This window comes from Trichomycterus rosablanca, chromosome 10, assembly GCF_030014385.1.
Source record: "Trichomycterus rosablanca isolate fTriRos1 chromosome 10, fTriRos1.hap1, whole genome shotgun sequence".
NCBI lineage: Eukaryota > Metazoa > Chordata > Actinopteri > Siluriformes > Trichomycteridae > Trichomycterus > Trichomycterus rosablanca.
In genome coordinates, this window is record NC_085997.1 from 37,703,133 (window position 1) to 37,726,003 (window position 22,871).

The 22,871-nt window shown below is 43.7% G+C and overlaps 2 protein-coding genes across 2 annotated transcripts in view; one reads left to right on the forward strand and one right to left on the reverse strand.

Annotated features, from left to right (window-relative positions):
* Positions 1–20,825, forward strand: part of ppp1r16a (protein phosphatase 1, regulatory subunit 16A) — a 25,150-nt gene extending 4,325 nt beyond the window's left edge. Inside the window, exons 6-10 of the mRNA XM_063003901.1 lie at positions 1,562–1,687; positions 15,291–15,366; positions 15,764–15,893; positions 19,122–19,281; positions 20,186–20,825. Coding sequence (XP_062859971.1) covers positions 1,562–1,687; positions 15,291–15,366; positions 15,764–15,893; positions 19,122–19,281; positions 20,186–20,692 — 999 coding nt within the window. The 3' untranslated portion in view covers positions 20,693–20,825. The remainder of the gene's footprint in view (positions 1–1,561; positions 1,688–15,290; positions 15,367–15,763; positions 15,894–19,121; positions 19,282–20,185) is intronic.
* On the reverse strand, positions 3,883–9,805 carry LOC134321554 (C-type lectin domain family 4 member K-like). Its single transcript, XM_063003363.1, has 5 exons — positions 9,655–9,805; positions 6,560–7,324; positions 5,973–6,115; positions 5,145–5,251; positions 3,883–4,021 (listed from the first exon to the last, which is right to left on the reverse strand). The coding sequence occupies exons 1-5, from the start codon at positions 9,803–9,805 to the stop codon at positions 3,883–3,885; spliced, it is 1,305 nt and encodes a 434-aa protein (XP_062859433.1).
* Positions 20,826–22,871: the final 2,046 nt, after the last annotated feature.

Genomic DNA, 22,871 nt, shown 5'->3' on the forward strand with positions numbered 1-22,871 from the left:
GAGAATAAACAATACAACAAAAAACAGTACAGTATCAGACAAAGTGTGCAATAAAGATGTACAGTACAGTACACTGACAAGCTTTAAGTAAAAAAATAAATTGCAATAGCGATTATTTACAAGTAGATAAGGTGCATAAGGGAAAATGTGGGAGGTATGTATGATAAAATCCATGTGCATTCTGTTAAAGCGGAGGGAGGGATGTGGGACAAGTCCTTGTTTATTGCTCTTTCTTAACGATGTAACTGTTGTGCCTGCTGCTTTCTGGCTTCCCTGCAACTTTTTAAATGGCATGCTGGTTTCTATCTCACCTTTCTTATTACTAGTCTGAGAGCGCGCAGGCCGGAGTACGAAATATTAAATCAGTTGCACCGACAGGTAGGTGAAGGTGTCACAGCACAGTGTATCGAACCCCTCTGTGTCCAGTCAAAGTGTCCATGCAAACTCCTGTCCACCATTGAAATCAACTAAAATGGGCATTTTCTTCGCGATCGTGACCTCTGGCTATGAATCATGGGCTGTAAAATTTACATCATAAAACGGATAGTTCCGGTCCTAAAATCTGATTGGCTGAGCCGCGTTCGAGGCCGTTGTAAAATCCCCGATAAACGCGCACCTATGACCGCCTCACATCATTCCATATTAATACGCCACTGAATAGAAAAAGTTAATGTTATGTTCGCCCTCATGTCGCCTAGCAACACTGTTAATCGAACTATTTTGCGTCGCGGAAGAACGCTTTATTGTAAGTTTATACACGATAAATACATTTATGAATGAAACATTGTTGTATTTATTATATTTTATGTTGACCGCCGTTTTATAAAAGCAATAAGCCACTCGAGACCGTACGTTACTGTTACGATTTTAGCACGGGGAAAGAAGTTTTAGGCGTCAAAAACGTCGTCCCCGTGATAAAATCACAGTAACGCACGGCCTCTCGTGGCTTATTGCTTTATTTACATTTTCGGCATTTAGCAGACGCTTTTATCCAAAGTGACTTACAGTACTATGACAGTATGACAGTTGCAACCTGGCAGAGGTGGGATTTGATTGATTTGGCAACCCTCTGATTACTAGTCTATCGTCTTACCCACTTAGGCTACAGCTTCCCTAATGGAATGAGCCGTTTCCCGTGTAATATGCAATTTGCTGTGAAATTCAAAATGTAAGGGTTGTGTTTAGCGGTTTAATGTTTTTTTTTATTCACGTCTCATTCAAGTGCCTCTTGTTTTACTGGTTAATCTGCACTATGACCGCAGTGAAACATGGCACTTTTCTTTCTTCTCTCATATACTATATATATATATAAAACGCAGTGCCACACCCACCCACCCTTTGTAGACAAACGCATAGGATTTAAGTAACCGTGTCACCTGAGTGAATTCCAACAACAATGAAGTGCTGCTGTGCTAACAGGTGAATTTCTTTTTGGGGAAAAAAAAAGGATTAGCTTCTATTAACTCTATTATTATTTTGGAAATCTGATTCCTCACCGGGTTGTAAATTTATTAACGTTCTGGAACTGTGTGTGTGTGTGTGTGTGTGTGTGTGTGTGTAGCTGCACGTCGCGGCGGCCAACGGCTACATGTCGGTGGGGGAGCTTCTGCTGGAGCACAGAGCCGGCGTGGCCGAGAAAGACGCCGACGGATGGACGCCGCTGCACGCCGCCTCCTGCTGGGGACAGGTGAGAACGACCGCACAATGCACGTCTACGATCAGTAACCAGATGAATCAGGGTCACACCTGGACATTACGAACAAGAATACAACTGGACAGACAGGTATAGACTAAACGTTAGAAGATCAGAGAGCAGTTACAAGAAAATAAATGGAAATAGGATGAAATTAAGACGGTCGATTTGATATAATAAGAGGATAAATGGAATGAAGGGTTGAATACAGGAGAAGAATTGGAATGAGGTGCGCATGAAAACTTCTTCACCACCATCAGACGTCTGTCTAGCACATTTAAAAAAATGATGGTTGCACTGAATAATAAGGAGGGACGTCAATAATCCTTTCACATAGTTTAACTGGCAATTTTTTCTATTCATTTCTGCATTTTCTCCCAATTTATCGTCGTCAATCTGTCTTCTGCTGCTGGTGGGTATATTGCTGCTCATTCTTCCTTCCTAGCATTCTGCACAGACGCCTCTCTGTCTGCTAATCAGGGTCCGTACACGCCGTTTGAAGACCCCACCCAGATAGTCCGGTCATCCCGCCCTAGCAGGCACGGTGGCCATTTAGTGTCTGTTGCAGGCATTGCCAATAATGCCCGCTAGATGGTGCCCAGCCGACCAAGGGATTCAGAATATCGGTGCTGCTAGCGTAATGACCCCGCTGCTCCACCTGGGCGCTTACCTGGCAATTTTTATGCTTTTGACCCCCGAATTTTCCTACCGATGTAGTCATATCTAATTACCCAGTCGTATCTCACCATAGCTAACACACTTCGCTCCCATCAAGCTTTTTTTTTTGTTGCATATGGAGATCCGTATCGCGCACAGAGAGCCATTTGCAGCCAACAAATAACACCAGATCTACAATTCAAGGCCTGCTTTATTTCATTTTATACCAAATACACAGTTTGGAATGTTTTTATATAAAAAATATACAATTTATAAACCCACAAGACAAAAAAAACACACCAAACGAGCAAGAAAATGTGGGCAGACGTGTCAATGATATTTTTTCTTTAAAGCATAGACAAAATAAAGAGCAGTTTCTCTTATTCTATATTCTGCAGTATGTGTGCTCTCAGAAATAGTGTTCCAGTGACTGTTAGTGCCGGAGATGCAACTCCAAGCTCTAACAGCAGATGTCACCAGACCAAATTGTACCGTGTTGCCCCTGGATGGCGTCTTTTCCTGTAGAATAATTCTGCAAGCGTGGAATAAAAGCCACAGCCGAGTGCTGTACGTGCTGTATGTGATGTATTTTCCCTGAAGTAGAGCCGTTCTTGATGCTTCTGGTGTTCAATCTAAATTAAATAAAGACAAGAACACAGATAGAGACGCTCTGACACACACCGATCAGCCATAACATTAAAACCACCTCCTTGTTTCTACACTCACTGTCCGTTTTATCAGCTCCACTTACCATATAGGAGCACTTTGTAGTTCTACAATTACTGACTGTAGTCCATCTGTTTCTCTACATGCTTTGTTACCCCCCTTTCATGCTGTTCTTCAATGGTCAGGACCCCCCACAGGACCACCACAGAGCAGGTATTATTTAGGTGGTGGATGATTCTCAGCACTGCAGTGACACTGACATGGTGCTGGTACGAGTGGATCAGACACAGCAGCGCTGCTGGAGTTTTTGAACACCGTGTCCACTCTATTAGACACTCCTACCTAGTCGGTCCACCTTGTAGATGTAAAGTCAGAGACGATCGCTCATCTATTGCTGCTGTTTGAGTCGGTCATCTTCTAGACCTTCATCGGTGGTCACAGGACGCTGCCCACGGGGCGCTGTTGGCTGGATAATTTTGGTTGGTGGACGATTCTCAGTCCAGCAGTGACAGTGAGGTGTTTAAAAACTCCAGCAGCGCTGCTGCGTCTGATCCACTCGTACCAGCACGACACACACTAACACACCACCACCATGTCAGTGTCACTGCAGTGCTGAGAATGATCCAGCACCTAAATAATACCTGCTCTGTGGTGGTCCTGTGGGGGTCCTGACCATCGAAGAACAGCATGAAAGGGGGCTAACGAAGACTACAGTCAGTAATTGTAGAACTACAAAGTGCTTCTATATGGTAAGTGGAGCTGATAAGAAACAATGAGGTGGTTTTAATGTTATGGCTGATCGGTGTAATATTACGCTGCCTGGCGTTTAAGGCTTGAATTTTTACCGTTCTGTTAATGACTTACCACTAAGAAAAGTGTTTCTCACAGATGTACCGGGCTTTGTTAGAACATGGACTGTCGTTCCAGCTCTTAATTCGTGGGAGTCCAACGATCTCAGCACAGTCCTCATCACCTGCATTATTTGGTTCACCTGGACCCCAGAACCTGCGGTGCACAAGATCCGAATCAATTTCAGTGGCTCAAAATCGTATTAAAAGTTTGGGCCGTTTCTGTCCCCAGGACATTGTATGTATGAATGTAGATAAAAATTAACTTTAAACTGCATTATTTAATCAAGCAAAGTGTCCTGCATATTGATTTAGTTGCAGATTTAGAATCTATCATTTATACCGTTCATAACTCACTATAACACTAAAAAAATAGTATTTTATTACACCCCTACTCCCTAACACGACACTTTAGAATGAAATATAACAGTAAAATCTGTCAGGAATCCTTTTTGTCCTACAGTGTTCGGTGACTCCAGATCCCATCTGTGTTTTTAATATTTATTTTCCTTAAGAAATGTAGAATACTGTGGTTAAAATCCACGTTTTAGTCACTCAGTCTTGTTACCCTCACATATTCATCCTTCTGATACTAATTCTCATCAATCAAGTCACCTCTTGAACAGAAATGTACATGACCTGTATCTACCGAAGCTCACGGGAAGAGCATTAGTAGGTTCTCCCTTCCCCCCCCCCCCTGTATGTTTGATAATACTGTGGGCGGCACGGTGGCTAAGTGGGTAGCGCTGTCGCCTCGCAGCAAGAAGGTCCTGGGTTCCATCCCCAGGTTGGGCGCTCCGGGTCCTTTCTGTGTGGAGTTTGCATGTTCTCCCAGTGTCTGTGTGGGTTTCCTCCGGGTGCTCCGGTTTCCTCCCACAGTCCAAAAACATGCAGCCAGGCTAATTGGAGACACCGAATTGTCCTATAGGTACCCGGTGCATTGTAGTGCCGGTCCCAAGCCCAGATAAATAGGGAGGGGGACGTGTCAGGAAGGGCATCCGGCATAAAAACTGTGCCAAATCAAGCCGGCGACCCCTAACGGGAAGAAGCCGAGGAGATAGATTGATCGATGTTTGATAATACTGTAACTCTGAGAAGATTCGCCTCCATGTTTATTCCTGTTATCTAGCATGTTCTCTATGCTGCTATGTTTCATGCGTTTACTAATTATGTGTTCCTGTTACTTATATAAACTCATCTTCCACTTAGAAACCCTGTAGAAATGAGTTGCCTGAGATTTGACTTCTACTGTATATATAAGATTGATTTTAGCATCTTACGTAGTGGTCAGTGTTGTACCGTCCACCCATTTCCAGTTCCCTTCATGGTGTTGGTCGCTTAAACCGATCCAGGCCTGATCGCTGCCGAGCTGCTTGAGTATGAAGTCCTGGGAATGAGAGCACGTTGTAAATAGACACCAATCAAGTGGTTTCGCTCTTTCGAACCCTAGATATAATAATGCTTCGTAGACTGACAAGGCCCATTGCACCCCCCCCCCCCCCCCCCCCTCCCGAGTTAATTAATGTATTAAAATTATAACAAAAACAGTTGCACAATCCAAATATCCTTCACTGTTTCCTCTAAAGTAGGCAGGTGCATGTGTACACCTAGAGAACAGTGCAGTGCTGAATGCCTGACCTGTAGTAAGGGGGTCTGGTCCCTTAAATGTCAAACGCAATTTTGGTGTGTATTTGCCTGACACACTTCCTCCAGTGTGTGCGCCAATCCCTTCTTATTCAGCCGCACTTCGACCACCCTGCAGACTGGAGGTCGATCGTGCCTGCTGGAGGGGGCCAACAGTAGCAACTTAAAGCTGGTGGGGCTTGAACCAGCATCCTTCTGATTACAGGCCCAGTTCTTTAACCGCTTAGCTGAAGGTAATCTCAAGTAGATTCCTTCTGTTAGTCTGTGTGCAGAAGTGTGAAGTCCATGATGCCCAAAGACACCAGTGGGAGCTCAGAGGTTCAAGTACTGGACTAGTAATCGAAAGGACGTTTTTGAGGTTTCATTTCTTGGATTGTGTTCTGTGATGCTGTTTAGGAATCTGTACTCTCAGATAGAAGACTCCTGGTGATGACATGTGATCACGGTGATATTAAACGTCTTACCTGCTTTTCTTTGCTCTTTATGATCACCAGCTGTCCTCCTTTGGTCTTGCAGTTCTCCTGGCTCTCAGTCCAGCTCTTCTTTTCAGCAGAGACGTAATAAAGACTCGAGCTGAAGTAGCTCCATCCCTGTTTAATTTGGGTATCTGATCAAAAGTTTAATGCACCAGTAAGAGACCAGTATGTCAAGGTGGTTCGGTGAGTTTTCTCACCAGAATTTGACAAAAATCAGATTTTAATGTGTCACCAACAAACATCTGGCACAATTTTGACTGACTTGTTGACCACTGCTTGGCAGATTCGGCAGAGTTTAATCAAATTTGTTGGGATTTTTTGTTTGTGAGGACCATAAATTGTTTATTCCAAACCCAAAGTTGTATGTTTTGGGCCATTGTGATTGCTGGAACACCCATTTGCCCGCAAAGATCAACTGGGAAGCTATTAACTGGGCACAAAGATTAAATATGATGGACCACATGACGAGTAATTTCTACTACCAGTTTCATCTATGTCGACTGCACAGCTGTAGGTCTGATTATAAGTGCTGTCTACATACTTATGGCCACGTAATGCACAAGTGCTCCACCTACCTAAAGCGTTACACTTGTTCTGAAGTTCCTCGGTCTTCTTCTGGAACTGGTCACTCTGGATGCTCATTCTGCTGTAGTTGTTCTGTAATGTTTCCATTTCTTTGACCAGTCCCTTAATGGTGACCTGTAACTGGTCTCCCACCAGAGTCAGATTGGTGTTAGTGGTCAGTAACTGGTCTCTCTCTAGAGTCAGATTGGTGTTAGTGGACAGTAACTGGTCTCTCTCTAGAGTCAGGTTGGTGTTAGTGGACAGTAACTGGTCTCTCTCTAGAGTCAGGTTGGTCTTACTGGCCTGTAACTGGTGTCTCTCGACAGTCAGGTTGGTGTTACTGGACTGTAACTGGTCTCTCTCGACAGTCATGTTGTCATAGCTGGTTTGTAACTGGTCTTTTTCCAAAGTCAGTTTTTGTTTGATGGTCAATAACATTTCTCTTTCAGTGGTCATATTGTCGTGAGTGGTTTCTAACTGGTCTTTGTCTAGAGTCAGGGTTTTGTAACTGGTCAGTAACCGATCTCTCTCGACAGTCAGATTCTTGTTACTGGTTTGGAGCTGGGTGTTTTCTGTGGTCAGTTTGTTGTAACTGGTCTGTAACTGGTCCCTCGCAGCGGTCAGGTTGTTATAACTGGTCTGTAACTGGGTGTTTTGTGTGGTCAGGTTGTTGAATGTGACCAACAACGCGATGATGATGATCAGTAGAAGAAGACACAGCAGCCCCAGACACGCTGCTGCCAGTCTGTAATTTCTGCATCCTGGAGCGTAACCTCCTAGAGGAGAACAGACACGGGAACATACGTTACTACAGTGTCCACACTTATGATTCATTTATTTCTAGTCGTATCCAGTGACCCGATCGTAATTTTTTTTACCTGCACGAGGTGGGTTTATAAGGAGATCAGTGTTATGCTCTGAGAGTCACGCACTGGTCTCCAGCATCCCCTGTCTCGTTGTGCAAGCGCCATCCATCAGTCAGCAGAGGCTCTAACTGCAGCAGTTATTAGGAAACCCAGTTTAACCATTATCCTGCCCCTTACAGACACACAGCCGGCCGGCTGATGGAAAATAATCACCATTAGACCACCAGTGAGGAGATTTCGTTTGGGTTGGTGAAATTTTGTCAGCAATTACATAGACATGGTGCTGACAATCGCTCAACCCCCCATCAGCTATGTTCCTTTTTCTCCCAATGTAGTCCTAGTCAGATGTACTCAGAGCCTGACCGTACCTAACACGGCCCCTCAGTCACGTGGGCAGTATAGCGTTTGGAAAGTCACGCACTGCTCTCCATTATTCACCATCTCTGTGCGGGCGCCTTCAACCAGCCAGCAGAGGGCGTAATTACAGCAGAGATAGATAGATAGATAGATAGATAGATAGATAGATAGATAGATAGATAGACAGACAGACAGACAGACAGACAGACAGACAGACAGATGATAGATAGATAGATAGATAGACAGACAGACAGATGATAGATAGATAGATAGATAGATAGACAGACAGACAGACAGACAGACAGACAGACAGACAGATATATGATAGATAGATAGATAGATAGATAGACAGACAGACAGACAGACAGACAGACAGACAGACAGATATATGATAGATAGATAGATAGATAGATAGATAGATAGACAGACAGACAGACAGACAGACAGACAGATAGACAGACAGATGATAGATAGATAGACAGACAGACAGACAGACAGACAGACAGACAGATATATGATAGATAGATAGATAGATAGATAGATAGATAGATAGATAGATAGATAGATAGATAGATAGATAGATAGACAGACACAGACAGACAGACAGACAGATAGACAGACAGATGATAGATAGATAGACAGACAGACAGACAGACAGACAGACAGACAGACAGATATATGATAGATAGATAGATAGATAGATAGATAGATAGATAGACAGACAGACAGACAGACAGATAGACAGACAGATGATAGATAGATAGACACAGACAGACAGACAGACAGACAGGTATATGATAGATAGATAGATAGATAGATAGATAGATAGATAGATAGATAGATAGATAGATAGATAGATAGATATATGATAGATAGACAGACACACACAGACAGACAGACAGATGACAGACAGACAGACAGAGATGATAGACAGACAGACAGACAGACAGACAGACAGAGATGATAGATAGATAGATAGATAGATAGATAGATAGATAGATAGATAGATGACACAGACAGACAGACAGACAGACAGATGATAGATAGATAGATAGATGATAGATAGATAGATAGATAGATAGATAGATAGATAGATAGATAGATAGATAGATAGATAGATAGATAGATAGACAGACAGATATATGATAGATAGATAGATAGATAGATAGATAGATAGATAGATAGATAGATAGACGATGATAGACAGACAGACAGACTGACTGACTGACAGATGATAGATAGATAGATGGATGGACGGACGGACGGACGGACGGACGGACGGACGGACGGACGGACGGACGGACTGACTGACTGACTGACTGACTGACTGACTGACTGACTGACTGACTGACTGACTGACTGACTGACTGACTGACTGACTGACTGACTGACTGACTGACTGACTGACTGACTGACTGACTGACTGACTGGACTGACTCGACTGACTGAGACTTTATTGATCCAGAAGGAAATTAAAGCACCAGTAGCATTACACAACAATGAAGTTACAGATGCAAACTGCCTTTTTTGAGGTTGAGTAAATGAAACATGTACCTCTTCATCCAAAAGTTATACAGATATTTGTGTGTGTTTGTAATGAAATGACAGAACCTTATCCGGGATGAGTGGTAGCTCAGTGGTTAGGGTACTGGACTAGTAATCAAAAGGTTGCCGGTTCAAGCCCCACCACCACCAAGTTGCCAACTTTTAAATCATGTTCAGTCATAATTATAAGTTGCTACATTCTGCAAATGTAAATATAATGAGTGCTTGTAATATAAATAGGGCTAGTTTGACTTCACCCATTAAAGGGTGCCAAGGGTACGATAGAAAACCCAATAATATAAAGTTACATTAGAGCATTTTAATGGTTTTTGCTCTACCTGACTTGGTGCTCATGGTGCTGCAGCTGCCCTGCAAGTCTTCTTCATTCTCAACATCCTCATCATCATCATCCTCCTCATGTCTGTCCTTGGAGTTAAACCTGTTGTACGAAGACCGCAGCTTTTTGGCTGCCATTTGACCCATCTCCATTCTGATAGCTCCTGTAATCCTGACGCTCTGTGCGGGATCGGGCGCTGGTTTTCGGGAATTGTGCTCCTTCTGTAGGGTTATGTCGATTATATTCGGAGGAATGGGGAAGTCACAAGGATCATGGGGCTGCGGTGATGTTGAGAAATGCCCAAAGTTTCTGGATCTAAAGTGAAGTGAGAGTAAATCCTCTCGTGTTGGTAAATAAACGCTTTACGTTTATCACGAAGGTAATTTACAGGCAGGAGCCAATTTACACGTTTTCCATCAGCATCTGTTTATATATTTGTTATTCAGCCTCCTTTCTCATCCTAGGCTGCACCTTGGTTGGTATACACTACATGGTCAAAAGTATGTAGACACCCCTCCTAACTGAAGGTGTTAGTCATATACACTGATCAGCCATAACATTAAAACCACCTCACTGTCCATTTTATCAGCTCCACTTACCATATAGAAGCACTTTGTAGTTCTACAATTACTGACTGTAGTCCATCTGTTTCTCTACATGCTTTGTAAGCCCCCTTTCACCCTGTTCCTCAATGGTCAGGACCCCCACAGAGCAGGTATTATTTAGGTGGTGGATGATTCTCAGCACTGCAGTGACACTGACATGGTGGTGGTGTGTTAGTGTGTGTTGTGCTGGTATGAGTGGATCAGACACAGCAGCGCTGCTGGAGTTTTTAAACACCGTGTCCACTCACTGTCCACTCTATTAGACACTCCTACCTAGTCTGTCCACCTCGTAGATGTGAAGTCAGAGACGATCGCTCATCTATTGCTGCTGTTTGAGTCGGTCATCTTCTAGACCTTCATCAGTGGTCACAGGACGCTGCCCACGGGGCGCTGTTGGCTGGATAATTTTGGTTGGTGGACTATTCTCAGTCCAGCAGCGACAATGAGGTGTTTAAAAGCTCCATCATACCAGCACAACACACACTAACACACCACCACCATGTTAGTGTCACTGCAGTGCTGAGAATCATCCACCACCTAAATAATACCTGCTCTGTGGTGGTCCTGTGGGGGTCCTGACCACTGAAGAACAGCGTGAAAGGGGGGTAACAACGCATGCAGAGAAACAGATGGACTACAGTCAGTAATTGTAGAACTACAAAGTGCTTCTATATGGTAAGTGGAGCTGATAACATGGACAGTGAGTGTAGAAACAAGGAGGTGGTTTTTTCTGTGGAAACCCCTGAGACTGCTGTAATAGTGAAATACTGAGAACCACCGGTGTGGTCAGAGACTTTCGGTTCAAGTTTGTTCTCCAGTTCTGTGCTGGAAATTAAAACTGTTTTGAGCACCGCGGTCACATGACAGACTGATGGGATCAATAACAAAATAAAGAGGTGTACAGGTGTTCCTAATAAATTGGCTGGGGTGTGTGTATTCTTTAGATCTTATGGTGTGAGAATCTCTTTCTATTGATGGACAGGGTAGAGGGGGGTGAAAAAAAGCAACAGAGCAACGTCTAGGCTACAGTTAGTGATCGTCTACCCACATAGTAAATTCCCAATGAGTTCCTAATAACGATTTACACCGAATATTTAGCGTGATCAGAACTGGATCTGTTTTCTAGAAGACGAAGCATTTATTTATTGCGGTTCATTAAAAAGAGCTGAATTTGCATTTTCTCCGGTTTTAAGAGGCTGGCACACGTACACACGTACACACACACACACACCACACTTAGTCAGGTTTCATTTCTCCATATTTCATGGTTTCTAAGAAAATAGAAAGTATTCCTGTTCCGATTGTCTGTGTGAAATCAATACCAAGTGTTTATCTCATAACATTATGAGCACTGAGAGGTGAAGTGAATAACACTGATTATCTCTTCATCACGGCACCTGTTAGTGGGGGGGATATATTAGGCAGCGATGTTGATGTTAGAAGCAGGAAAAATGGGCGAGCGTGAGGATCTGAGCGAGTTTGACGAGGGCCAAATCGTGACGGCTAGACGACTGGGTCAGAGAATCTCCAAAACTGCAGCTCTTGTGGGGTGTGTCCGGTCTGCAGTGGTCCAAGGAAGGAACAGTGGTAAACCGGCGACAGGGTCATGGGCGGCCAAGGCTCATTGGTGCACGTGGGGAGTGAAGGCTGGCCCGTGTGGTCCGATCCAACAGACGAGCTCCTGTAGCTCAAACTGCTGAAGAACTTAATGCTGGTTCTGATAGAAAGGTGTCAGAATACACAGAGCAGCACAGTTGCAGCAAAACGGGGGACCAACATAATATTAGGAAGGTGGTCATAATGTTCACCATCTCTGTACAGACACCTTCAACCAGCCAGCAGAGGGTGTAATTACATAGACAAATAGATAGATAGATTATAGATAAAGAGGTAGATATATATTGATAGATTATAGAGAGATAAATAGATAGAGAGATAGATTACAGATAGAGGTATATAGATACATATATTATAGATAACTATAAAGGTTAGATTGATAGATAGATTATAGATAGACAGACAGATCGATTATTGATAGACATACAGATAGATTATAGATAGATAGATAGATAGATAGATAGATAGATAGATAGATAGATAGATAGACAGACATACAGACAGACAGATAGATAGACAGATAGATAGATAGATAGATAGATAGATAGATAGATAGATAGATAGATAGACAGACAGACAGACATACAGACAGACAGACAGACAGACAGACAGACAGACAGATAGATAGATAGATAGATAGATAGATTATAGACAGATAGATAGATAGACAGATAGATAGATAGATTATAGACAGATAGATAGATAGATAGATAGATAGATAGATAGATAGATAGATAGATGATAGATAGATAGATAGATAGATAGATAGATAGATAGATAGATAGACAGATAGATAGATTATAGATAGATAGATAGATAGATAGATAGATAGATAGATAGATAGATAGATAGATAGATAGTTGACAGATAGATAGACAGATAGATAGATTATAGATAGAAAGATAGATAGATAGATAGATTATAGACAGATAGATAGATAGATAGATAGATAGATAGATAGATAGATAGATAGATAGATAGATTATAGACAGACAGACAGACAGACAGACAGATAGATAGATAGATAGATAGATAGATAGATAGATAGATAGATAGATAGATAGATTATAGATAGATAGATAGATAGATAGATAGATAGATAGATAGACAGATAGATAGATAGACAACAGACGAGCTGCTGTAGCTCAAACTGCTGAAGAACTTAATGCTGGTTCTGATAGAAAGGTGTCAGAATACACAGAGCAGCACAGTTGCAGCAAAACGGGGGACCAACATAATATTAGGAAGGTGGTCATAATGTTCTGCCTGATCGGTGTATTTCTACTAGGTGGTGCACCGATAATGGTGGTGTAGTACTCGGACCCTGTTTTAGTACAGAATTCCACACACTGTGTGACCAGACGTATGTGGACGCCTCTTTTTATTACTGAGTAATGCATTTTATTAAATAATCGATGTTATCTAAGAGGAGTAAAGGCTGGTATCAGGAACCTGGCGTGTTTGCACCAAAAAATGTCCATAACTCTCTATGGGTCAAGTCAAATTTATTTATATAGCGCTTTTTACAGTAGACATTGTCTCAAAGCAACTTTACAAAATCCAGGACCAACAGACCAAAAACCCCTGTTAGGCAAGCCGAGGGCGACTGTGGCAAGTAAAAACTCCCTTAAAATTACAGGAAGAAACCTTGAGAGGAACCAGACTCAGCAGGGCCCATCCTTCTTGCGTGGTCTGGAGAAAACTTTAAATGAATAAGATTTACATCATACAATCATACAAACACAGAATTAAAATAAACTAAAAGTTATAACTAGCAATAATAAATAAATAAATAATAATAGAGTTATTATTCAGTCCAGTCTGTTATAAAGTCTGTAGTGAGTTCTTGACATTCTTGGTGCAAACACGCCAGGTGTCCGTCACATCTGGCAGGAGCAGCATTGTTGGCACGGCAGTCTCGACTTCATTCCTTAACCTCGGGCGGGTAAACAGGTTTCGAATAAGAACCAATTCGGGGTAAAACAACAGAAACTGTAGTTAAAAATTGTACAATGCTAGTTGAGTAAAATATCAGTTTTACAGAGAGTTTTAGACTCCAGCAGCTCTAATTATTACAGCATAACTAAAAGGGAGAGCGAGCAGGTAACAAGGTCATGAAGGCTTTCATAGGACATTAGCGCCCACCTCCCCCAGCGCCATCAAACCTGAGTGATCGAACAAGAGAGGCAGAACGACAGCAACCCAACATCCCTGATCACCACAAGTTTCTATGACCAAGAACCCCCAAGCTCTGTGCCTTTGTCTATACTAATCAAAAGCCTGAGAAAATGAATGTCTTCAGTCTAGGGTTGAACATTGAGCCACAGACGGGCGGCACAGTGGCTCAGTGGGTGGCACTGTCGCCTCACAGCAAGAAGGTCCTGGGTAAGATTTTCAGGTGTAGCGGCCTGGTGGAGTTTGCATGTTCTCCCCGTGTCTGTGTGGATTTCCTCCGGGAGCTCCGGTTTCCTCCCACAGTACAAAGACGTCCAAGTGCGGTGAACTGGAGATACTAAATCGTCCAGTCTTGTGTAACCAGTTTTATTTTATTTATAGATGATTTGTGTTAGTCTAATTCATACAAAGTATTCTCCGGGCCACACGAGGTGGACCTGCTGAGTCTGGTTCTTCTAAAGGTTCCTTCCTGTAATTTAAGGGAGTTTTTCCTGCCACGGTCACCCTCAGTTTGCTCAACATTGTTTTTTTGGTCTGTCGGTCCTGGATTCTGTACAGCTGCTTTGAGGTGATGTGTGTTGTAAAAAGTGGTGGCTAGCACTCTCGCTTTAGAGCAATGAGGTCCTGGGTTTGATTCCCAGGTGGAGCAGTCGGGTCTGGGTCCTTTTTGTGTGGAGTTTGCATGTTCTTCCTTCCACAGTACAAGCACATGCAGTCAGGTGAAATTCAGCTACTGTAAATTGTGTGTGTGTGTGTGTGTGTTTGCCCTGTGATGGACTGGTGGCCAGTCGAGAGTGTTTCCTACTGTACTGGTAAAACAGACAGTAAATAAACGAATAAATGAGAGGTTAAGGTACTGACTAGTAAGTAAGTAAGGTTGTTGGTTTAAACCCCAACACTGCCAGGTTGCCACTGTTGGACCCTTGAGCAAGCACAAAAGCGTCTGATAAATAATTAAAACCTAAATGTAAAACGACTTGACTTTTGACTTATCACTACAAATAAAGGCCAGCTTGTTTTAATACTCATGATTTTGAAATGGTATCCAACAATCTCATGGTCAAGTGTCCACATACATTTGGTCGAATTTTCAGTGAGGGTTTGATCATTGAAGTCTTTAGTTAAATGTATTCAGTTGTTTGGAAACCACAAAGCTCAATTATAGGGGGTGACCACAGGAAAGTGTTGGGATGAGTGTGAGGGTTCGAGCATGACAGTAGATGTGTTTGTGTGTGTGCAGTTACAGATGGTGGAGCTCCTGGTCGCTCACGGCGCAGATCTAAACGCCAAGTCTCTCCTGGATGAGACTCCTCTCGGTGAGACTCTACAGCTTTTATCTTTTTAAATCTGTTGTGATACTAAAACTAGGTTCAGACTGCTCATCATGATTGTATGTAGACGCCCAACAGGCTGATAGCACTGCTGGGGATTCGAACCCTAGATCTCAGCCGTAGTGGACTAGTGAAATTTATAGTTGCCCCACCTGAGAGCCCCCCCAACCTTCCAAACAGAACTCTACATTAATATAAACCAAGTGATTGAAAGAATACACACAACATACTCCTTTGGACTGAACCAAAGCTTCGAAGGGAGCCGTGCTGTGTAGTGTAGTTTCCATTTATTCTATCATTCAGTTTATGAGTGTAATTTAATGACTGACGTGAAATGTGGCTCTTTAGTCGGGGCCCTGATCGTGATTAATGTGTGTGGTAGATGTGTGCGTGGACGAGGAGGTGAGAGCGAAGATCATGGAGCTGAAACACAAGCACGACGCCATCATGAAGAACCAGGACAAGCACAAGAGCTCCCTGCAGAGACGAGCGTCCAGCGCCAGCAGCAGAGGGTTCGTGTTGAAATACATTGTTGTGTTAAACCTATTTTGCCCTATATTAATTCAATAAAATATTAGTAATAATATATATATACAGTGCCTTGCAAAAGTATTCAGCCCCCTTGAACTTTTCAACCTTTTGCCACATTTCAGGCTTTAAACATAAAGATATGAAATTGTAATTTTTTGTGAAGAATCAATAACAAGTGCGACACAATTGTGAAGTGGAACGAAATTTATTGGATATTTTAAACTTTTTTTAGAAATAAAAACCTGAAAAGTGGGGCGTGCAATATTATTCAGCCCCTTTACTTTCAGTGCAGCAAACTCACTCCAGAAGTTCAGTGAGGATCTCTGAATGATCCAAAGTTGACCTAAATGACTGATGGTGATAAATAGAATCCACCTGTGTGTAATCAAGTCTCCGTATAAATGCACCTGCTCTGTGATAGTCTCAGAGTTCTGTTTAAAGCGCAGAGAGCATCATGAAGACCAAGGAACACACCAGGCAGGTCCGAGATACTGTTGTGGAGAAGTTTAAAGCCGGATTTGGATACAAAAAGATTTCCCAAGCTTTAAACATCTCAAGGAGCACTGTGCAAGCGATCATATTGAAATGGAAGGAGTATCAGACCACTGCAAATCTACCAAGACCCGGCCGTCCCTCTAAACTTTCAGATCAAACAAGGAGAAGACTGATCAGAGATGCAGCCAAGAGGCCCATGATCACTCTGAATGAACTGCAGAGATCTACAGCTGAGGTGGGAGAATCTGTCCATAGGACAACAATCAGTCATACACTGCACAAATCTGGTCTTTATGGAAGAGTGGCAAGAAGAAAGCCATTTCTCAAAGATATCTATTAAAAGTCACCTGGGAGACACACCAAACATGTGGAAGAAGGTGCTCTGGTCAGACGAAACCAAAATCGAACTTTTTGGCCACAACGCAAAACGTTATGTTTGGCATAAAAGCAACACAGCTCATCACCCTGAACACACCATCCCCACTGTCAAACATGGTGGTGGCAGCATCATGGTTTGGGCCTGCTTTTCTTCAGCAGGGACAGGGAAGATGGTTAAAATTGATGGGAAGATGGATGGAGCCAAATACAGGACCATTCTGGAAGAAAACCTGTTGCAGTCTGCAAAAGACCTGAGACTGGGACGGAGATTTATCTTCCAACAAGACAATGATCCAAAACATAAAGCAAAATCTACAATGGAATGGTTCACAAATAAACTTATCCAGGTGTTAGAATGGCCAAGTCAAAGTCCAGACCTGAATCCCATCGAGAATCTGTGGAAAGAGCTGAAAACTGCTGTTCACAAACGCTCTCCATCCAACCTCACTGAGCTCGAGCTGTTTTGCAAGGAAGAATGGGCAAAAATTTCTGTCTCTCGATGTGCAAAACTGATAGAGACATACCCCAAGCGACTTGCAGCTGTAATCGCAGCAAAAGGTGGCGCTACAAAGTATTAACGCAAGGGGGCTGAATAATATTGCACGCCCCACTTTTCAGTTTTTTATTTCTAAAAAAAGTTTAAAATATCCAATAAATTTCGTTCCACTTCACGATTGTGTCCCGCTTGTTGTTGATTCTTCACAAAAAATTACAATTTCATATCTTTATGTTTAAAGCCTGAAATGTGGCAAAAGGTTGAAAAGTTCAAGGGGGCTGAATACTTTTGCAAGGCACTGTATATATATATACTCTGCTTGCCCCAAAAAAAAGATCACACACTGTAATATTTGGTTGAACCGCCTTTAGCTTCGATTACGGCACGCATTCGCTGTGGCATCGTTTCCACGAGCTTCTGCAACGTTACAACGTTTATTTCTGTCCAGAGTTGCATTAATTTTCCCCCCAAGATCTTGTATTGATGATGGGAGATTTGGACCACTGCACAAAGTCTTCTCCAGCACATCCCAAAGATTCTCAGTGGGGTTCAGGTCTGGACTCTGTGGTGGCCAATCCATGTGTGAAAATGATCATCACCGGTTAGCCTCACTGACAGGTGGTTTTCTTAAGGCTACACAGCTGTTTAGTCCCAATCCCTTGAGTTCCCTTCGCATTGTGCGTGTGGAAATGCTCTTACTGTCACTATTAAACACTGGAGTTCTACTGGAGTTTTTTTACCATTTGATTTCACCAAACGTGAAATCAATGTCCCCCCCCCAATGTCCTTCCACTTTTTAATAATGCGCTGTTTCAGCTTGAGATCATTGACAAGCTCCTCCCGTGTAATTCTGGGCTGACCTCACCTTTCTCAGAATCATTCTTACCCCACCAGGTGAGATCTTGCATGGAGCTCCAGAGCGAGGGCGATTGACTGTGATCTTGTATTTCTTCCATTTTCGAATGATGGCACCAACAGTGGTCTCTTTCTCACCAAGCTTCTTGCTGATGGTCTTGTAGCCCATTCCAGCCTCGTGCAGGTCTACAATCTTGTCCCTGACGTCCTTTGATAGCTCTTTGGTCTTGCCCATGGTGGTCGAGAGATTTGAACGGAAGAAACTGATTCTGTGACAGGAGTCTTTTATACAGGGACAGGACTAATTTGTGTGCCTCATGGGCACATAACCGGTCTGTGGGGGTCAGAATTCTTGCTGGTTGGTAGGGGATCAAATACTTATTTCCCTTAATTAAATACAAATTAATTTATAACTTTTATTTAATGTTTTTTTTCTGGATTTTTTGTTGATATTCTGTCTCTCTCTGTTAAAATAAACCTTCCATAAAAATTATAGACTGTTCAGGTCTTTGTAAGGGGGTAAACTTACAAAATCAGCAGGGGATCAAATACTTATTTCCCCCACTGTATATATATATACAAGTTATATAACACCTTTCACATACCCAAGAACCCTATTGTACCCTTTTCTCTAAAGACGGTGGCGACAATCAGCGCATTATCTGTCAGGTCGCCTAAATGTTGGATTGAATGTATCAGCGAGTCAGAGTCCAACTTTACATTCTTCTTTATGTCAGATCGAAACACGATGTTCCGTCCGTTCATTATTTCCTTTTCTTAATAAGTGCCTGGTTATTGTGGCCAAACTTGTGTGTTCTGCTGCCTGAATTCTGTTCAGAGCTCTCCAGACTATTTTCCAAGGTAGTGTTTTGAGCTTGGCGAAATTGCTTACCAGTCTGCTGGGTGGGAAAGACCGAACTTATGTAACGTTGAAATGCAGAAATAGAAATGAATGTGTTTTTTGAATGTGTGTGTGTGTGTGCAGGAAGGTGGTGAGGAGGACGAGCGTGAACGAGCGCAGTAACTTATACAGAAGAGAGCACCATAAGGAAGCCATGGTGTGGCAGGACAGAGGACGACAGGACAGACAGACCGATGACGAGGACGAGGACAGACAGACGGACGCTGAACTCAGGCAGCACATGGTGAGAAATACGGACGCTCGGAACGCACAGAACACGGCCAGAATCAGAAGCGTAAAGATGGGTTTTAGGATTCGATTTCTGCCATAAAGCCTCCTCTCTTGCAGATTTGAAACCTGACTGCAGGGATTTACGTCCATTGAGAGCGTTAGTTGGGTTGGGCGCTGTTGATGAGCTTTTTGTGCACATGAGCAAACTGGTGCCTCAATGTTATGTGCATACAGTTCTTTAGAACTCCATTTTTAGACTGTCAGGTCCCTTAAAAACACATTTCCACTGTTCCAGAGTCTAACAGTGTTGTGCTTTACACAACGCCAGATGATTCCTGGCATTGAGTGTGGTGATCTTAGTCTTGTGTGCTGTTCTATGCTTATTTTTGGGATGTAGGGTAGTTGTAGCCTAGTGGCTAAGGTGCTGGACTGTCGGGCCCTTTAGCAAGGCCCTTAACCCTCAATTGCTTAGACAATACACTCGCTTTGGATAAAAGCGTCTGCTAAATGCTGAAAATGTAAATGCATGTAAACAGAGATTTTAGGGCAGTTGTAGCCTAGTGGTTAAGGTGCTGGACTAGTAATTCGAAAGGTCGCCGGTTCAAGCCCCACCGCTGCCAGGTTGCCACTGTCGGGCCCTTGAGCAAGGCCCTTAACCCTCCCATACAGTCACACTAAGTCGCTTTGGATAACAGCGTCTCCTAAATGCTGAAAATGCAATTGTAAAAATTAGAAGCTTTGAGCTGAATTGAAAGGTTGAGAGTTCGAATCTCAGCTCTGCTACGCAGCCACCGTTGGGCCCTTGAGCGAGGCCCTTAACCCACTCGGCTGCGCTCTGACCCCAGCATCCAAACAAGCTGAGATATGTGAATAAATTGTAATAATGTATATATTATAAATGTATATATTCTGCCTAGGTGGAGACCTCTAGTGGCGTCACTCTGCATCGCCTGGACAACGGCGGAGGCGAAGAAACCCAAACCCACGACTCGGCGGTGGGAAACGGCGGCAGCTTCGCCGCGCAGTCGTCGTCCTCCTTCGTCCCCGGAGAGCTGCACGGCGGCGGGCGCAGGGACCGCAGCGGCACCTACGAGCTGACCCCCCTGACCACCGTGAACCCCGTCGCCGTGGCCCCGGAAGGCGCCGGCTCGGACAGCATGACCCGCGACAAATCGCACCAGACGCTGGCGGAGCTGAAGCGCCAGAGAGCCGCCGCCAAGCTTCAGAAACGCCAGGCTCCCGCGCCGCCGCCGCTCCCCCCCACGCAGGAGGAGACCGGCGCGGCTCAGGGGGGCGGAGCGCCCGAGCCTAATAACAGAGTGTACTTCACACCCGCCAGCGGAGACCCGCCCCTTTTGAAGCTGAAGGCGCCGGAGGAGGAGGAGCCGGCCAATCAGAAAGAGCCGTGCTGCGGACTCATGTAGGGGGGCGCAAACACACACACACACACACACACACACACACACACACACGTGTACGATTAAAGTCTAGCGTTTACATACACTGTTAAGGGATGAAAACTTGTCATGAATCAGGGTGTGGTGGGCACAGTGGGCGTGGTCACACTGTCCACAGTCGAGCAAGCTTTATAATAAGAAAAACAAGTTCAAGCTAGACTGAACTTAGAATTTCTAATCGCATGGGGGCGGCACGGTGGGTAGCACTGTCGCCTCACAGCAAGAAGGTCGTGGGTTCGATGCCCAGGCGGGGCGGTCCGGGTCCTTTCCGTGTGGAGTTTGCATGTTCTCCCCGTGTCTGCGTGTGTGAAATATGACGTTAAAATCCTAATAAACAAACAAACTAATCACATGGACCAAAACAATTTCCACAAGCCTCTAATCCCGTGGTAATACACTATAAAGCCTGCTCGACTGTGGACAGTGTCACGTGTGTTCTCTAGAAGTGTATGAAACGTTATGACTTCAGCCGTGTGTGTCTCGTCCACGGTAACTCGGTCACGTTCACGAGTCGATGCAGCTTAAGTTTCCGTTTCACAACCACACACACACACACACACACACACACACACACAGAGCTTCACTGAAAGCACACAAAGTTCCCTAGAAACTATCCAGCAATAAGCCGCAACACTTCCGTCTTACGCTTTATTTCCTTCTTTGCTTTTTTACACTCCAGCCGATGAGCCACCGCCGGTGTTCTGTCGATCTGTCGTACCGTAGAGCAGATTTATAGATCGTATCTGTCGATCTGTCGTACCGTAGAGCAGATTTATAGATCGTATCTGTCGATCTGTCGTACCGTAGAGCAGATTTATAGATCGTATCTGTCGATCTGTCGTACCGTAGAGCAGATTTATAGATCGTATCTGTCGATCTGTCGTACCGTAGAGCAGATTTATAGATCGTATCTGTCGATCTGTCGTACCGTAGAGCAGATTTATAGATCGTATCTGTCGATCTGTCGTACCGTAGAGCAGATTTATAGATCGTATCTGTCGATCTGTCGTACCGTAGAGCAGATTTATAGATCGTATCTGTCGATCTGTCGTACCGTAGAGCAGATTTATAGATCGTATCTGTCGATCTGTCGTACCGTAGAGCAGATTTATAGATCGTATCTGTCGATCTGTCGTACCGTAGAGCAGATTTATAGATCGTATCTGTCGATCTGTCGTACCGTAGAGCAGATTTATAGATCGTGTCTGTCGATCTGTCGTACCGTAGAGCAGATTTATAGATCGTATCTGTCGATCTGTCGTACCGTAGAGCAGATTTATAGATCGTATCTGTCGATCTGTCCTACCGTAGAGCAGATTTATAGATCGTATCTGTCGATCTGTCGTACCGTAGAGCAGATTTATAGATCGTATCTGTCGATCTGTCGTACCGTAGAGCAGATTTATAGATCGTATCTGTCGATCTGTCGTACCGTAGAGCAGATTTATAGATCGTATCTGTCGATCTGTCGTACCGTAGAGCAGATTTATAGATCGTATCTGTCGATCTGTCGTACCGTAGAGCAGATTTATAGATCGTATCTGTCGATCTGTCGTACCGTAGAGCAGATTTATAGATCGTATCTGTCGATCTGTCGTACCGTAGAGCAGATTTATAGATCGTATCTGTCGATCTGTCGTACCGTAGAGCAGATTTATAGATCGTATCTGTCGATCTGTCGTACCGTAGAGCAGATTTATAGATCGTGTCTGTCGATCTGTCGTACCGTAGAGCAGATTTATAGATCGTATCTGTCGATCTGTCGTACCGTAGAGCAGATTTATAGATCGTATCTGTCGATCTGTCCTACCGTAGAGCAGATTTATAGATCGTATCTGTCGATCTGTCCTACCGTAGAGCAGATTTATAGATCGTATCTGTCGATGTGTCGTACCGTAGAGCAGATTTATAGATCGTGTCTGTCGATCTGTCGTACCGTAGAGCAGATTTATAGATCGTGTCTGTCGATCTGTCGTACCGTAGAGCAGATTTATAGATCGTGTCTGTCGATCTGTCGTACCGTAGAGCAGATTTATAGATCGTATCTGTCGATCTGTCCTACCGTAGAGCAGATTTATAGATCGTGTCTGTCGATCTGTCGTACCGTAGAGCAGATTTATAGATCGTATCTGTCGATCTGTCGTAC

What these genes read in the sequence shown, in the direction of transcription:
- LOC134321554 (XM_063003363.1), bottom strand. Translation starts at nt 9,805, where the DNA reads ATGGAGATGGGTCAAATGGCAGCCAAAAAGCTGCGGTCTTCGTACAAC. An exon ending in TAAAGAGCAAAGAAAAGCAG is followed by an intron (nt 5,252 to 5,972) that starts GTAAGACGTTTA and finishes TCTCATTCCCAG; the next exon opens with GACTTCATACTCAAGCAGCT. An exon ending in GGTACAACACTGACCACTAC is followed by an intron (nt 4,022 to 5,144) that starts GTAAGATGCTAA and finishes TGTGCACCGCAG; the next exon opens with GTTCTGGGGTCCAGGTGAAC.